This window comes from Penicillium verrucosum (genome assembly GCF_028828655.1).
Source record: "Penicillium verrucosum strain IBT 35672 chromosome Unknown utg000001l_segment0_segment0, whole genome shotgun sequence".
NCBI lineage: Eukaryota > Fungi > Ascomycota > Eurotiomycetes > Eurotiales > Aspergillaceae > Penicillium > Penicillium verrucosum.
In genome coordinates this window covers 4,025,630-4,043,320 of record NW_026643210.1, presented here as the reverse complement: position 1 = coordinate 4,043,320, position 17,691 = coordinate 4,025,630, and the positions used below count along the sequence as shown (strand labels likewise).

General features: G+C 46.3%; 5 protein-coding genes across 5 annotated transcripts; all 5 read left to right on the top strand.

Annotated features, from left to right (window-relative positions):
- Window positions 1-559: 559 nt before the first annotated feature.
- N7516_001505 (putative SNF2 family helicase/ATPase) lies at window positions 560-4,889 on the top strand (the record flags this gene model as incomplete). Its single annotated transcript, XM_057214227.1, has 2 exons — window positions 560-2,988; window positions 3,050-4,889. 2 exons carry the CDS (start codon window positions 560-562, stop codon window positions 4,887-4,889), a joined length of 4,269 nt encoding a protein of 1,422 aa, XP_057076110.1.
- A 3,947-nt stretch (window positions 4,890-8,836) lies between these two features.
- On the top strand, window positions 8,837-9,561 carry N7516_001504 (uncharacterized protein; the record flags this gene model as incomplete). The annotated part of the gene is made up of 2 exons (XM_057214226.1): window positions 8,837-9,343; window positions 9,412-9,561. The coding sequence occupies 2 exons, from the start codon at window positions 8,837-8,839 to the stop codon at window positions 9,559-9,561; spliced, it is 657 nt and encodes a 218-aa protein (XP_057076109.1).
- A 196-nt stretch (window positions 9,562-9,757) lies between these two features.
- N7516_001503 (uncharacterized protein) lies at window positions 9,758-10,015 on the top strand (the record flags this gene model as incomplete). The annotated part of the gene is made up of 1 exon (XM_057214225.1): window positions 9,758-10,015. The coding sequence occupies one exon, from the start codon at window positions 9,758-9,760 to the stop codon at window positions 10,013-10,015; it is 258 nt and encodes an 85-aa protein (XP_057076108.1).
- A 1,332-nt stretch (window positions 10,016-11,347) lies between these two features.
- N7516_001502 (uncharacterized protein) lies at window positions 11,348-11,695 on the top strand (the record flags this gene model as incomplete). Its single annotated transcript, XM_057214224.1, has 2 exons — window positions 11,348-11,383; window positions 11,492-11,695. The coding sequence occupies 2 exons, from the start codon at window positions 11,348-11,350 to the stop codon at window positions 11,693-11,695; spliced, it is 240 nt and encodes a 79-aa protein (XP_057076107.1).
- Window positions 11,696-12,968: 1,273 nt separating this feature from the next.
- On the top strand, window positions 12,969-17,198 carry N7516_001501 (uncharacterized protein; the record flags this gene model as incomplete). The annotated part of the gene is made up of 4 exons (XM_057214223.1): window positions 12,969-13,365; window positions 13,426-13,647; window positions 13,699-14,275; window positions 16,817-17,198. The coding sequence occupies 4 exons, from the start codon at window positions 12,969-12,971 to the stop codon at window positions 17,196-17,198; spliced, it is 1,578 nt and encodes a 525-aa protein (XP_057076106.1).
- Between the last annotated feature and the right edge of the window lie 493 nt (window positions 17,199-17,691).

The window sequence follows — 17,691 nt, the reverse complement described above, 5'->3', positions numbered from 1 at the left end:
ACCTCACCGAGGCTCCGGGACATCCTGAGGAATTCTGGGGATTTGTAATTGGTGGGGCATCTATGGACACCTGAGGCAGAAACACAGGACGCGAGACCGCCTGGATCTCCCGCCTTCCATTTTTAGAATAATTGGTCCCTTCTAGCCAATAGCAACTCACCGCCTAGTGAAATACCAGCACAAAAAAAGAGCTTCACGTAGAACACAGATTGGGAAGGAGGAGGGTTGTGGACGTGTTTTCTTATAATTGAGGTCTTCCCCCTCTTTTATTTTCATCTATTCATCTCTTCTTTCTCGCCTCTCATCCAAACTCTCTCTTTTAACCCCTCTCCCTCGTTCAATTTGTTCTGACCAACTAATTAGCTCATCCTTCATTGTTATTGATTGAGCCTACACTCGAATTTGATTTACCTTTTGTCGACTGGCATCGGGGGCCTTGACACGGTAAGTCAAACCTGTGTTTATTCCAAGCTTTTCTCTTGCCCGGTTATATCATTGAGAGAAATGCGCACCTGGCACATCTGAACTGTTTGCTAATCCACGGGCCCCCCAGGCAAACATGTCTTCAAGCAAAGACCCCCAAGACTGGACAGTCGACGAACTTGTCACTTTCATCTGTCATGACAAACCAGGAGAGTGGTCTTACAATTTGGCTTGCCCAGATCTTGTGGCTCTGGAGATCTCCCTCCGGGAAAATATGATCTCAGGCTCTGGTTTTCTTCTCTTAAATGACCATTATGTTAAAGAATTGGGAATCAAAGTTATTGCACACCGCCAATATCTTATGCAAGCCAAAAAATGGCTACAGCGACGATCGCCGAAGTTCCAGGCACAACAGGAACAGCAACACCAGGCTCTCAAAGTAGTTCTCAGTGAAGATGAACTTTCACCTGAACCCTCTCTCAATGTCACTGACCCCAACGCCCCCCTTGATAATCCTCCCAACCCCACTACTCCTGATGATGCTACCCCCAATCCCAGCCCTCTCCATGATGCCCTTTCACCGGCCCAAACAGAGAGAAAGAAACCTCGCCGGATGGAGACCACAATCATCGAACGACCTCCGCCATCTTCTCTCCTGGAGCCACTTCTGGAGCCACGTTCGCCTCATCAGCGACCTGCTCCTAATCCCACCTACGGCAACGAGGCCTTTTATGATCATCTTGTAAAGGCTTATCCCCCGAACGATGCAGATGTTCTCTCGCTTCTTGGAGAATCCAACTCCGAATCTGAATATGATACGGAGACTCGGGAGGAAATGGAAGAGGATGAGGGGCAGTCTCGCCCGGAAACTCCACCGGATACGTCTGGAGCCCTGGGTGATGCCGAATTCAATGAAATCGTCGATGAATACATCAATTCGCGGAAAAGCCAGTTCATCGAAATTCGATTGCCGAAGGAGCAGCCAAAAGGGTTTCAAATTTGGAACCGAGGCCAAAAGGTTCCGAGCACGAAAACCCAGATTTCGACACGGCTCGCCCACCTGGAGAAACGGTGTCAAGCTCTCCGCAAAGCACTCGCTGAGGCAGAACACTCCTCGCGTTCTTCCTTAATTCAAGCTTGTGCATGCTTAGACCTCACTGTCGTTGATATTTGCTTGGATCAATGGAAGCTTTCTGTTCTTGAGAAAGCTAGCCCACCGGCAAAAATTGCTCGTCCTCCACGCACCCCGCGCCCAGAAAAGCGCAAAGTGAGTTCAGACGGCGAAGAGAGTCTGAGTTCGGGGTTGGATTCCGTTCATGACATTGAAGATGAGAGTCTGAGTTCGGATACGGACTCCGTGCGTGACACGGGAGAGGTGGAGGATGACGAGTCACTAAAACAATCTGAAGACGACCCTGAAGAGGGTGAGATTGCACAGGACGAGGAGGAACCACGTCCTCGCGAAGCTTATCACGGTGGACCTTTCCGTGACTACTCTTCAGACGAGGACCTCAGCCATCTTTTCTACAAAGAAGAAAAGTACGAGCCCCCGGCCGCCAAGAGGCGTCGCCTGAATAAGGATAGCGTCCATCAAGACAGTCCAACTTCACCACTGATACCAATGACGACTCTGCCTTTTTCCCCGGACGTGGCGCTGCCCTCGAATGAGCTTGGAACAGAAAGTCAGATGGAGACAACGACCCATCGTGTCGACCCCATGCGCCCCAACACACGTGAGTCCGTGGAATTGGCGAGTGATAACGGTGGTAAAACCGATGAGGCTGCGCGTGTGTTTGACGATGTCTATTCCATGATGTGGGCAACTATTGAGGAGAGTGGAAACCGACTTCACCTGATAGCGAAGGCCCTCATTACTCTGCCAAATAATCGCTTCAATCAGCTTTCTAAGTTTCTTGACTCTTACATGGCTTGTCTTTATCGGGATTATGCGCGAGATGCGCTGAAAAACATGTCTGACAATTCACCGGTGATTGGGGGAATGGATCACGAGGAGAGCCACTCTGCAATGCTAATGACCACCTTGTTCGTGTCGTGGGTTAATGTTATCCAAGTCCCTTCCAGCGCCTTTACAGCAAAAGAAGTCAAGGCTGCGCGTGTGGTGATGGGAGATGGCCTGGAGGAAGACCAATTCGCACCATTCTTCGAATGTTTGAATGATCTCATCAGGGGATACAGAAAATGGGTGACTTGGCCGTCTCGTGTCCAACCTCATGAAAGGAGTCCCACCCGGCAACAGCTGGTCCCACAAAAGAGAATGGCCGCCGCAATGAGTATGAACCGGGCCCAGAAAGATGGCCAGAAACGCCAGGCGAACCAAGATGAAGCCAAACGGGACCTCCAATTCCGAATTCCCTATGAAGAAACACCCATAATGCCAGTTTCGTTCGGAGATCCTGTTATCCAGCTTGACCCATTTATCAGCAGACGGATTCAGCCACATCAGCTCCATGGCGTTCAGTTTATGTTCCGGGAAATCGTTGAGAACAAACGACCAGAAGGGTGTTTGTTAGCCCATACCATGGGATTGGGCAAGACAATGCAAGTGTAAGTTGTGATTGCCGTGATAATTGTCTGACTCATTGGGGCTCTGCTAACTTCTGCATAGCATATCACTACTCGACACCATTGCCACTGCTGGCGGATCGCCAGACCCGGCAATTCAGTGTCAGATCCCCGAGGAACTGCGCCATATGAAAACTTTGATACTGTGCCCGGCATCCCTCATCCAAAATTGGTGCAGGGAGTTCAAAATTTGGGCTCCTGATAATCATAAAATGGGAAAAGTTCGGCCCATTCTGGCAAAGTCTTCGCGAACCGAAGAGATATGTGCATGGAATGAGGAGGGTGGCATCCTCATCATCAGTTATGACATGTTCCGCAATTATGTAAAGAGCAATGCGGGGCAGGATGAGGATCTTGAAAAACAATCGACCAACGAATCTGTCAAGAGTTGGTTGGTAGAAAGCCCAACTCTTGTTGTGGCTGATGAAGCTCAGGCTTTACGCAACACCGAGACCCATATTTTCGAGGCCGCCTCTCGCCTCCGCACCCGGAAGCGGATTGCCCTCACAGGCACCCCGTTGTCCAATGGTTTGAAAGACTACTATTGGATGATTGATTGGGTTGCCCCTAAATATCTCGGAACGTTTACGGATTTCGAAAACACATTCATCAAGCCCATAGAAAATGGTTCGCATATTGAAAGCATCAGGTATGAGCGAAGACAAGCACTCCAGCGCCAAGAGCTATTGCTCGCGATAATCGGCCCGAAGGTACAGCGGATGGACATATCCGCACTGACAGCTAATTTGCCACCAAAATACGAATTCGCTGTTTACATCGAACCGACAAGCTACCAGAAGGATTTGTACAACCTCTTCGTCAATGACGTGAAGGCTGAGAAGCTCAAGTGTGTGAACAAGAAGCTCATGTCCTTCTTCAGCCTTCTACAGCTATGTTGTATCCACCCCGCCCTTCTGAAAGCAAAGCTTGAAACTCGAGATGTCAAAAGCCCCCCCCACAATTCAAGAAGTGCCAGCAGCGATGATCACGGTACAACTGTTGGTTGGAACATGCCTACTGAAGAGAACACCGTTCCAACTGTGATGTCATCTGAACTGACGAGTCTGTTGAACGGGGTTCCTGACTTGCTGGATCCCAGCCTATCTAGCCGAGTGATGGTACTAGATGAGATTGTCAAACAGGCAATCGCACTGGGTGATAAGGTCCTCGTGTTTTCGTCCAGTATTCCAACATTGGATTACCTGGCGAAATGTATGGACAAGGTGCCGAGGAAGTATTGTCTTATCAACGGAAATGTGGGTGCTGCTGGCCGTCCTGAACGAGTTCAGATTTTCAACAACGATCCCACCACCAATGTCTGTCTCATTTCAACTCATGCCGGTGGTCTCGGCTTGAACATTCAGGCGGCGAATCGAGTTGTCATATTTGATTTCCTATTTAACCCCACATGGGAAGCACAAGCCATTGGACGGGCATTTCGAATCGGCCAAGCGAAGCCAGTCTATGTCTACAGAATGATCGCCGGTGGAACATTTGAAGAGAAACTCTATCGTAAGAATGTCTTCAAAAGCCAACTTGCATGCCGAGTGGTCGATAACAAAAATACCATCCGGACGGGGTCGAATTCCGAAGATCCCTACCTGGCACAATGGACCGTGAGCTCACAGCAAGGTGGCATCGATGAGGCCGCACTTGAAAAGGATCCCGGCATGATGCAGAGACTTCAGTCGTGTGAATGTGCTAAGGCAATCCTTAGAATCAGCCTTTGCGGTGATGAAATAGACCCAGAGGATATGTTGACTCTTGCAGAACGACAGACTGTGGAAGACGAGTTAAGGCTTAGACATGTTCGTCTTGATTCGATGGGATCTTTTTTAGGTTTCTGTGCGATGCTGTCTTTCTTTTTTTTCCTTTTTGTTTGAGTGATACCCCCTTCGCAACTGTTTACTTGTTACTAGCTATGTAGTAATGATATGTAAGATTCTTTTTCAATTTCCTCCTAAGTACAGATGTACCCAACTTCTAATACATGGCCAAGAGATACATATGTAGCGGATAATACCTGGCACTCGAGACCTTTCCCTTTCCGTTTTAGTGCTCACCTCTCGCCGCTTTTTGATCACTGAGTAAAACTGAGTACGTCCCTGAGTACCCTGACTTGATCACGGGCCATTATATAATCAACGTGATCTGCTCACTCAGCATCACCTGATCATACCCTGAGCCCCCTGATCCACTCACTGATCATCATCTGAGCATCCTGATTTGCTCACTGAGTGCTTACTGAGTGTACGGCTGAGCGGCCTGAGTAAGCTACATCACTAAAATGCGACACGCTAATCCCATCACGTGCAACCCTTTCCATTTAGATCGCCCATCAAAAAATGACTGGCGCAGTCAACGTGACCGTTCATCCTAGTGGTCTCGACCCTATCCAAATGAAAACGTCGCAGTGGGGCCATTCAATTGACCTATAATTTTCCCATTTTAGCGTATGCTCCTAGGAATACCCTCGGAATACTTCGCTTACCAGCCCGGCGATCCCCTAATCGGGCTTTGGACTACTACCAGGGCGAGGACGATTGGATGGATTTCCTTGATTAGAGCCGTTCCCTGTATCAATACAACTAGAGTAATCAGTGTTTAGCAGGTGACGACGTTGAACTACTTCTCTTGCTAATGAGCGTATAACGTCATGTCTTTCGCGCCATTTCTAAGTAGGTCGTAAACCGACAAGCCATCAACAGTAATACCGATGGGCTCCCAGGAGCTCATCGGTATTACTAGGGTTCTAAAGGTTCATAGCTATTTTGTTTTGATCCTAGGAATTCTAAGCCTCGCCCGTTTGCCCTAGTATTTCCGCCTAAAGTGATGCCACTTCAAAGGGGAATATATATGTCTAGTTACTCCGAAAACAATGGTCGTCATCATTCCTCTGCATCCAAGTTACTTAAACAAACACAAAAAGTCTGCTTTGAATATATCGCAGTGAGTTCAGCCTTCATTCACTCGTTGTTCTGCATCAACTGACCGTACTCCAGATTGGCATTTCTTTTGCTTACGATAGTCGAACCGATCAACATTATCAGCCCCCTGCCCACGCAAAATCTGGAAGCTACAAAAAGTACAACCGAGGCTTTAACAACAGGACTGTGCCATCGATTGAACTTTCGCTGACATTGCTTCAGGGAGGCTGTCATCAGCATTGGATCAATCGGAGGCTAGCAGGCTCGGTAATGGAGCCCAACATAATCTTCGCTTGGCAATCCGGAGCAACGGAGTTGCAGGTGTTAGATTCCAGGACACTTTCAGAGAATGAACTGAACACTCGGCCAGCGATACTATGCACGAACCGGACTGAGATCGTCTTGATTACTTTTGGGACATAAAAGTGCGACTATTGACAGGGCGACTGCACACGCTTGAAAATACCACATATACGACGATAGAACTCTCTGCGTCGTCCGTAAAGTTTAGAGCTCTCAACATTACAATACTCGGCTAACTGAATCATTATACTAGACATGCTATTTTCCTCACCTCTAAGAGCATCTTCAATAAGGAGAAACGCAGCATTGACCATGGAAATGAAATATTGCTGGCAGTTGTTGAAACAAACAAGTGGCAACATATAATTCAGGACAGGCGGCTGGCACTCCAACGCATCACTCATGAGGCCGAAGGTCAGGCCATAGGGATACAAAAATCCCGAGATGTTTTGCAAGGATAAAAGTCCTTGAGATTTTGAGAGGGGCCATATCCGTACTTGAGGCCTATATTCATCTCTTCTTCTTCCCAGCCGGGGAGACATTTAAAGTCTCATGTTCTTCAGCCGAGTAAGTCCTACGGATGCTTGCCCCTCCCACATTATAGGTTGACTAACGGGTTCAATAGTATGGTCCGAGAGGCTCACGAGCTTGGCAGCTTAATAGCGGGCATTTACAGTATGAAGCCCGGTTCCCAAAAGGGCCCAGACTTGCAGCATCACTTTCCCCCGGGGGGAGCGGAAATATGGTGCGAGTGCGTATGAAAATGGAAAAGAGCCGTTCTTCCTTCTCCATTGAGCAGATACATGATATTTCTGGCGTGCATCTTCTCAGTTTGTATATTTTCATGCTGACTTACAGACGCCCTCTCTGAACTGTCAGACGGACCCAGCATTCCCTCGTCTTGGAATAGTGCTGGTCCCCAGTAAAAAGTTTGGGTGAAGTACGGAAGGCGTCTCCAATGGGACGAACGCACGGTATCTGGGTCCTTGATCGATTTAGATCTAAGACAGTAGAAGGGCCCCTCCCCATGCTCCTCAGCCTACCGACTCCGTTCTAGAACCCCAAACACCAGGCCGGCGGATTCTCAGGCATTTTGCCGTCGATAACATGCCATGAGCACGTCAGGTTTATATGACAGTCCCAGCAACGATTGTTCCTGGACCAGCGGTCAATGCGTGATTTCATACCTTCAGCAACTCCATTTCCTCTGAAGGCCCGCTTTGGCCTTTTTGCAATGGAATTTGTTAAGATTGGGATCATAAGCGGAGACGATTTGAATGCTTTTACCGTGGTTGAATAATACCATTTCATTAATTAGCTTGATTAGGGGTGTTTTGGTTCCGTATTTGATACATGTCGTCAGTGTTTCTCTCCGTAAGGTATTTACGGATCTTCTGGTCAGTCTGCACAGCCACCATCGCGAGACAGACTCTCGTAATTGTTGAGTTTACCGAAACAGAAATATTTCTGTAATATACCGTCATTGTACAGTTTCCGCCATCTGACACCAGTTTGGTATCCTCGGGCAGACCAATGGAATGAATGTAAATAGGACTTAACTAAGAGTCGCACAAAAACTTATCGGATTTTATTGATGCGGGGAGGAAAGAGTCTAACCGTGGACATAACAGCGTCCCGTTCCTGGAAGTCGAGTATTCACTTCCTGGTTTCAGCCAAACCGACGCATGAATCTTTTTCTGACAACATATTCGTCATCGAGTTGGACCCTTTCTGCTATGCAAGATACAGCAGGAGATACAGTGGTGAGCCTAAAACGGCTTTTGTTATACACCAAGTTTGACGGCCAAGTCTCGTATTACAAGATTTACACTCTTTCGCTCTTTCTCTCTTTCGCTCTTTCGCTCATTCTCAACGCCACTTTCGGGGACTAGTCTACTATGAACTTAGCCCGTCACTTGTGTTCTTTTACATATCGTTTGTGACCGGACTATACATATCACAAACGCGGGAATATGCTCGCCCATTTCCAAATAGACTACTCCACATGACAGTAGGCCTGCCCCTCCATCTATTCCTCCATCTATTCCTCCACCTATTCCTTCATCTATCCCTCCATCTATCCCTCCATCTATCCCTCCATCTATCCCTCCATCTATCCCTCCACCTATTCCTCCACCTATTCCTCCACCTATCCCTCCACCTATCCCTCCATCTATCCCTCCATCTATCCCTCCATCTATCCCTCCATCTATCCCTCCACCTATTCCTCCATCTATTCCTCCACCTATCCCTCCATCTATTCCTCCATCTATTCCTCCACCTATTCCTCCATCTATTCCTCCATATATTCCTCCATCTATTCCTCCATCTATTCCTCCATCTATTCCTCCATCTATCCCTCTATCTATCCCTCTATCTATCCCTCCATTGTGTGCTTGTACCCCATCTTATACTCTCTCTTACCATCACTGGACATCATCGTTAGCCATTAGATAAAAATAGAGAATCTTGCGTAGTCTGCACTAAGCGAATAGCGGTATCACACAGCCAGTTATCAATTCATAAATAGCCTACTTTGCCCCAAGCAATATTCATCATATCAGACTTTCGTTTTGCGCTCTCCCAAGAGATTCCTCGACATGGCCGAAACCCTTCTTAGCTACCTGACGACACGCAATCCAACTGTCCTCGCGTTCGTAAGACCAGCACCGAGCTTCACCTTTAATGATGAGTGGGACCCAATTGACGGCATAAGAGAATGGACCGATTTCAACTACAACACCCTCCAACTACTGTTCCGGGATGAGTTGAGCCGTCATGTATCTCCGTTTGACACTACCGGGAGCTGTGAAATTGGAGGCTACAACAAGATATTTGACGAACGTGGCCTTTCTGACCTCATATGCATGTCCATTATGGGTCCTATATCGGCAGTGCTTCCTTCCGATTCATTCATTACGTCTGGCGGAAGAGTTACGCAGCACCCAGGATGCGTCCCTGACTGGGGTGCTGGGAAGGATGGGGTAGGAAGGTCTAAAGCTATTGTTCTTGGTGACACGAAATTCAACTGGACATCAACTAATACCTTTAATGTTATCCAGAGCGTGGGAAACAGGCCCTATGAAGATTCACCATCGATCGACCTGGTGAGACCTCTTGAGCAAGTCCAATATTACGGCGCTGTTTACAAATGTCGATATATGTATATTATCAGCGACCAGGAGCTCGTGGTAATACGGCTTCATTTGCCACCATCCCACGTTCGAACATCACCCAGACCTCAACGCACTCGCCTACCACCCTCACATCAACGGGTAACATCGTCTTCCACGATTTCGAAGCAATTGACGGACATATCTATTGACGAGTCTTGGTTCAAAGCTAGTATTGGGCTGGTGGAATACAGGAAAATTCCTTAGAGCGCTACAAGTGGCCTTACGATCAAAATGGCATTGTATTGCCTTGTTCGTTTAGCAGATAAGTATGGGAATAATCTCAAAACCGATTACCCCTCTTTGGCATCCGAAGTGTCATCTGTTACTCAGCGTCTTCCATCAACCATGCCGAGTTCACAGCCACGGAACCCTATACCAACAGCGAGCACTGTCGTCAGCACACCACAAACGAGCAACGAATCGGCAGCCAAATACTACAACACCACTGTCGTATTCAACCAAGATCGCACTGCTTACTCCTACAAAGACAATAACGGCCAATGGGTCATTAATGATTCAAAATCCAATTGGAGGGTGATTGGGGACAAAATCTACAAATTCCACGGAGCTCCGCCGTATGCGTGCTCGGCTCCACCCCGCTGATTTCCTTGCAACGAGGTCTACGTACTATTCAACATAGGATGATGCGACAGAATCCAGTCATCGTGATTCCTCCGTTCAACACAGTCTGTGGAACTCAGCTACGCATGATCGAAACACTTTACTTCCAGGCTCGATGCAAATTCTATGGTGTTATTATCTAAATTGTCAATTCTCATTCTCCTACATGTCCTGACTCTACATCATGTTGGCTTTCAGTTAAAATCATGTTAGAAAATTAGGCTTACAATGTCTTCATACCGGAGAACCTTGAGACCAATATTGTATTGATTTTGCTCAGTAGTTGTTCCGCACAGATTGTTTATTATGGGATCTGTATTTTGTCTTGCTTAGCTAGAAAGCTTTACCACCTGGGCAGTATGATATCTTCCCATACGCTAGCCATACGTGGATTTCCGCCACATTATTCTATGTTATACATAAAGCCGCATTCTTATTTCCTACCTTTAATCTTGTTTTCGCTACTACTATATCTTTAATATATGGTTCTAACTTGCATATGAATATTCCCCGCGAAGCTCCACTGACTCTAGAACTTTGTCAAGGCAATAGATGCAATGGCATTGAACAACTTCCTAGATAGCAGCTTGATAGTATAAGGTAGGATGATTGAGGCTAAACACCTTGCTGCAAAGGCTACATTTCAAGATGTACCAATTGTTTGTTTGTACTTGATACAATTTACTCAGTGTCTATGTGCTTGCTCTTTTCTTGTGCTTAGATTATTGCTTTTTTCTTTCGTGGACATCATGAAGCAAGATTAATCAGGAAATGAGCGACTTGATCGTAATTTTGCTCTGTTCCGTCGAGGTAAGTCAATCTGAAATCGTACTTGGATGATTGCCTCTTACCGTCGAAACGGCGTTTGTGTCTAACCGGATCTAATGGGCAATTATCTGAAACTTCCTGCCTCGTCATGATAAAGGGCAAAGTCATTATTATTCAAGATTCCATATCCTCCGCTGCTCTAGATTCCCCTTCCCAAATTCGGCTCGACTAAAGATTTCTCCGGGACTTTTTGCTGAAACAAAACTTGAGCAAAATTTTCGTAGGTTATCAAGTCCGGCAAAATCAGATTCCGTCTTCAATGACGCAATCCCCCACGAATGTGGTACTAAGCAAAGTATAAACCGAGAGTCCTTCATTTTCTCCATTCTTCCAAATTGCGGCTCACAATCAAAAGTGAGTAATTCGGGATGGGCTTTATCTTCACAAAAGACTGCCCAAACTGACTCGTAATGACATAAAAGCCTGCCTCGACGAATATGCCAGCAGAGGTCAGAGTTTGGGCAGACAGCTTCCAGAAAAGGAAAAATGGAGTTCAAGGTCGGCATCGAAAAGGCTAGCATAGTCAGCAATCAACATCTAATATCTTCGAACGGATCAACAAAACCTACCATCTGGGTGATAGGAGACTTTCAGCATGATTAATTCTAACAATTCCTCCTCTTTATCTAGAGATTGCCAGAGTGCGTTGTCAACAGAAGAAGTGTGTTTAGAGTCGATGCCGGCAACCGAAGCTTTACTGTTGAAATGTATGAGATGGGAACGAAGATCTCGCGAGGTGGCTCTGAAAGTATGTTAGCGACGATACGAATGACGAAGTCTCCTTTCTTACCGATCGAGGATCTGCAAAAGGACACGTTCGCGTTCACCCTCTGATATAAGGCTTAACGGTCGAGGTCTCCCGCCATTTACCCGAAAAGGCTGCTTTATAGAGAAAGTGTACGATTCTGAGAAGTCATATAGAACCGTATCGTAGATGTCATCGGGGAGTCGAAAGTGGTGATCGCGGATGTCGCCATGGGTTATGCCAATTCGATGTAAAGCATCCAGGCGACGAAGTCGGTCTTTTAGTAAAGAATGATACCACTCTTGCTCGAATGGGCTTAGAAGAATCACTCCAGGAGTGGTACAAAACCTTTCAGAGAGCGTTCTTAGGATAGTTAAGAAGCTTTCAGACTGGGAATTGACAACCTCACTAAGAACACGTCGAGAACATAAGTCCGGTTTTATTGCCTCTACCACAACCGCTCGTTCATGGTAATACCCAGAAGAAAATCGAGATTTTGGTATGTCGGTGATCACTCCGTGGAATTGTGGGAAATAGATTCTTTCACTCGTAGGACAGCATAGGTCAATATGGCTGTATGCCCGAGCCTCCCGATAGAATCTATCGAACTCGTACACAGCATCGTTTATCGTTTCGGGAGTCAGTGGTACTCCAACACGATGAAGCCGTATCTTAGCATCTTGCTTAGAATAGCAAGGAAACTAGTAAATAATTAATCGGAGCACGCATATAATGATTGTCTCCACCTACGACTTTGGCGATATATTTTCTGTGTCCCCTGATGCGAAGCCAAAACACCTGTATAGTGTTCGCATCCGATGGTCTTGATTTGTCGGCCTTGGCTCCTAGTTCCCAATTGTCGTCTTCAACACAGAAAGGTCGGAATTTTTGGCCCTCAAGTTCGCTTGTTTTCAGTATGTCTGGACGACTGCCAGAGAAAAAAAGGTTCATCCAAGTATCTCCTTCCTCCATAATAGGCGTTCCGGTTAAGGAAATAGGATGTAGAGATGTCCCTGCACTCACTTTGAAGCTGGTTGTAGAGACAGTTAATACCAGAATATGTTGAAGTCGATTGATAAAGGCGCCTCCTGAAATTATTGTCATGTGAGATACTCCGTACGTTATCCTTGTATTATGTCACCCATTCTTAACTCTCCCCACTATTTAGCTCCGTCATTTCCCTCCATCCATCCCTCCATCCATCCCTCCATCCATCCCTCCATCTATCCCTCCATCCATCCCTCCATCTATTTCTCCATCTATTCCTCCATCTTATCCCTCCATCTATCCCTCCATCTATCCCTCATTCTATCCCTCCATCTTATCCCTCCATCTATCCCTCTATTATCCATTTCTCCTATCATGGTCCGGCCTGCCAGACAAAGGCTCCCTCGCAAACCACTTACCATTGCACAAGCCTGGGATAAAGTAGAGAGCGCCGCCTACAGTCTTGGCACTGGCGAGTATCTAGGAAAGAAAGACTCCAGCCGTGTTTCCAAGGCATTTTTTTTGCTGAATCATCCACCACAATCTACCAGTCATCGGAAGTATCGACTCTTTCTTCTCCGGGTGAATGAAAAATGCGGCCCTCAAGGCGTACGCTTGTGCGCCGTCGCGCTCGGTCATGACCATATCAGAGACATGAGTAATGGCCACCGTGATGCGCTCCTCTGTAAGCTGGGCGAGATGAAACACCAGCCATTGATCAAAAATTTGTCGTTTCCCTCGGGTGATACACAAGTAGATGGCCCCTTGAATGGTAAGCATTGACCTCTTAGATTTCCTCGCTTGCTTAGGAAGAGTGACTGACGAGACTCAGAGCAACTAACCAAAGAAAAACAAATCATTCGAAGTGACGATCACGAGTCTTCGCCATGCTCGAATTCGAGTAGGACCACCACCCCTCGACCCTTACTTATCAACAATGCCGAGGCCGACCGTTCAATTGCTTCAATCGGGGAATCAGTGAACTCAGAGTCTGGGTGCCCCCTTGATGATGACTATCATATCATGGAAAATAGAGAAATTGCAAGGATTTATCGTTAGTTCAACACTCTGCTTGTTTATTATACCTCCTAATTGGGTTCAACAGCATCTGTCCCAGACTGCTACGCAGATCAATACTTCACGACAGTGTCACGCCTCCCACAGAACGACGGACAAGATGATATTACAAACACACAGGAGATTTTTGAGCATGCCTCTCTTGCGGGGATTGCTACTGTTTTCAGCGGATTAATTTGTGGCGCTATCAGAACAACTTTATTTCAAGCAAATGGGAAGAAATATTCGAAAGCATCGGTGACAACAGTATTTCCTCCCTGGGGTGGACCAGTTGATTGTCTACTCAGTCTTGAGGTCTGTGAATCACGGGTGCAACCTCTCGCAATGGCTTTGTTCAGTGCGACTGTGAAATGGGTTGGGAAAACTCTACATGTTGGCTTCGAAAGAGGAACAACCCTGACTATTCCCAACTCCGAAGCTACTTTGAAAGGCGTGGAAAATGAAGCTATTGCCATGGTGTTCGGTTCTGAGATACAACTGGCAATTAAAGAGAGCCGTATTCGCCTGAGAGAGTTAGAAGAAGGGAAACTGGCTACTGAATGTGTTTCGATGATAGTCACAGAGAAGGGCGCCATCGTTAACCTATCGCTTGGACTGGTTCGAGGGTTAGAAATACAAAAAAAGCTATATACCTAGAATGCAAACATATCACAATTTGACCCATTAAACATCTCACTCTTTGACTTTCCCCTTTGTAACGTAAAGCTTTACCCCATGTTGAGCAACCCCTTGTCCATTTGGCATGCCAACGAGTTTCCTTGTCTGTTCCTTTCCTTCCTCGTCAAACTCATAAACAGTGACATTACTCCCCTGCCAGTACACTGTCTGGCCTTTTCCAACAATCATTGTCACACGGTTCTCAGGCACGTCGCTGAAATCTATGGCGGAATCGAGCGGTTTTTCTTCGAAAGCCTGGGGAATTATTACTCTGCGTAAGATACCATATATATGGGACTAACCATTTATCCTTTTGAAATAATCAGGTATTTCCCCAAAATTAACGTGTGAATGATCAAAGTGTTGCTCTTATACGATGAAACAATGTTGAGCCACAGAAAAAGCTCCCCCAAGGCACTCCGTGCGAGGCGAATGAAGAGCAGATCGTGCTAGTTGCGCTAAGTTCAGCATGAGCTGCGAGCAAGGAGAGAAATTGCAGCGTTGAAATGTTCACCGTTGTTTCCCAAATAATCATATCACCAGGTTCGCATTGATTGCCCGGTCCGGTGAGTCAGTCATGGTCGTCGCGGAGAGGAGGGGGCGCGGAAAAAGCCGGTGATCATGGAACTGAGGAAACCGATGTGGGATGTGATCACGTGATTTATACGCGGACGCGGGCGGCAGATGCCCCGCGTTGGGCACCAAAGAGTTATCTTCAGTCGAGATTCAAAAATGCAACCAAATTCTCCTTACAGAACAATTGGGCGTAATTTTGTTGATACATGATTTTCTGTCCACTGGCATTATTGTGCTGAACCGGCCACCACTATGATACCATATATTGACAATCAAATAGTAAGGGCGACTTTCTGACAACATACTGTAATACTAAAATGAATTCTCTAGAGCTGTAGATGGAAGCACTTGATATCTGTCTCCCTGTACTCCTCACCAGACTGGATTAGCTTGCGACACTTTTGCCTCGCCCGTTGTCTCCCTTATTGCTAAAGGATCGGATTTGGTCACAGGACAAGATGCTGGTGGAGGAGTCGAGGGAAACTAGCCGGCTGTTGGAAAGTGCTTACCCTATTATAGTTTGTTCTGCATTCAGAAGTAATTTTGTGATGATAGGTCCATAGTAAACGGAGCTTTATTAATTTTGGAAAGGAGGATATTAGAAAGACCTTTTTGTTGAGATAACTCTGATATGTGTTTCTTGGAAGGAGATTATTCCAAACTTGGTGGATCTTTTATGATTTATTGTTCTCGCAAATGCTTCATAGCGGTGGCCCTTGTATGATGAGCTTTCGTGGATGAACAAGGCATCGGAAATAATGTTTGCTTCGGTACACCCAGTGACTGACGCATACACCAACGCGACTTAACTCATCAATTTGCTCCAAGAGCTCGTTTCGGGAAACGTTGAGACTACAATAGAAGCTGTCTGCCTGGAATCCACGTCAAAGCGATAAAGGGTGCCTACCCCCAACCAGGCTATCGAATGCGAGGTTGTGGCACGCTCTTGCAGCCCAGCGAAAATCTCTCCCGTCAAGATTTCTTCTGACATCTCCTTCGCATTAAATGGGACTGAAGTGAGTGAGAGTTTCATCCGAAACATGTGAGCAAAAATTGGCACTCGCAATGCCCAGCTTTCCCCGAGTGCGAAATCCACTTTTGACGCCCGCCATTGATCTATCCCTCCATCTATCCCTCCATCTATCCCTCCATCTATTCCTCCATCTATTCCTCCATCTATTCCTCCATCTATTCCTCCATCTATTCCTCCATCTATTATCCCTCCATCTATCTTCGTGACAGCAATCTTAAACGTTCAGTCCGAAGACACCATTCCCTATGTACATATGTACCGGATAATGCCTGGCACAGAGCGACGAAAACCAAACCAACAGGTTAGTTAGTAAGCATAGAGATCATACAGACCTCCAAATCATCCGTTCTTCCTAGTAAATCTTTATCCTGTAAAAGATTCCTTTCATTCCGTAAACTGCATGGTGTCTGTGTCTTCCAAGGTCCAAGTTCTCTATTTGACATGTAACTAGTTAGTTAAACCGGAAGGCCTTGCTGCCTGGGCAATCATCTGACCCCCACTGCACACTGCACTGGTCCTGATCACGTGGTGTGACGCTTATATAACCAACCTCATATCATGTGATAGTTAACTACAGTCTTTTGGTACTATTAACTCTGATCCTTTTGTACGTCCCCCTGCCCCTGGATTCATTCGAAACCTTCACATTTGTTGGTATCCAATTTATCTTGCAATAACACACTCTCGACACTTTATTCATCTGCTTGATTCCAATACCGCCTCGCTCAGCTTAATATCAGTACCAAAAATTGTCAATTGACATGGAGTATCGTGCTTCAATCATTAGGCAGATTCATGGGGTTATAAGGGACTTCCTGAATTCATATGGATCTTCGACACCAATTCCACCAATTAGGATCGTTGGCGACACACCTAATAGCATTCTTGATCATTCCGAGTTTCTGGAATCAATCGAAACGATTATCGAAGAAGTCAAAAGTGCCGTTGCTACTTGCCGCCCAGACGCTGAAACTCGCTGGATTGCTGTAAACAAGTTTGAAGGGCGCCGTTCCTTTTTTGTCCTCGACATCAACAATGTCGGATATGACTATGATTCTGCTCATAAGTGTCTAACCAAGGTCCCTGTCTACATTCTTCGGCTATCCAGAGCGCCCAAAATTTTCAGACATGGGCGTCAGGACCAAAAGCTAGCAGAGACTCTTGCGGAAATGCACGACATGCATGGGAAAAAGCCACTACCTTTATTTGACGACCACACCAGACCTCGTGTGTACGACTCTCCCCGTGGTCTACGGGCCTGATATTTCTTAAGGTGTTGTCTCCGCATTTCTGCTTGAGATGGCTAGGTTATGGTCGGAAAGATCTAAGTTCATATCGAGTAGTTGATTCACTTAGAGGCAATCGCTTTAAAATCGGCTAAACAATTTGAAGCCGCCGCCGAGAACTCTCTTCCAACTTTGCTCAATTTTTTCTCTCTGGATATTTTTAGTCAATCTGCAATGACAAAAGCTGCTTCTTGTTTGTTTACCTGCCGTATTTGGCCACCATGGTCTTTTTGCTCAAAATGAGAGTATTTTGCATTCCCCACCACCGACGTCCATGCGCAAGTATGGTTCTGTCAACCGGATCGATTTCGAATATATAAAATACATCCGTAACGAGAGATTCTCAACCATCCTTTCTATATGCTCGAGGCATTCTTGTCCGAAAGGTCGGTGCCAGCCTAAAGAGCCACAAATGCGATGAGGATTTTGGGATTAATGCATCATCTTCCGGATGGACGGGTTGTACGCA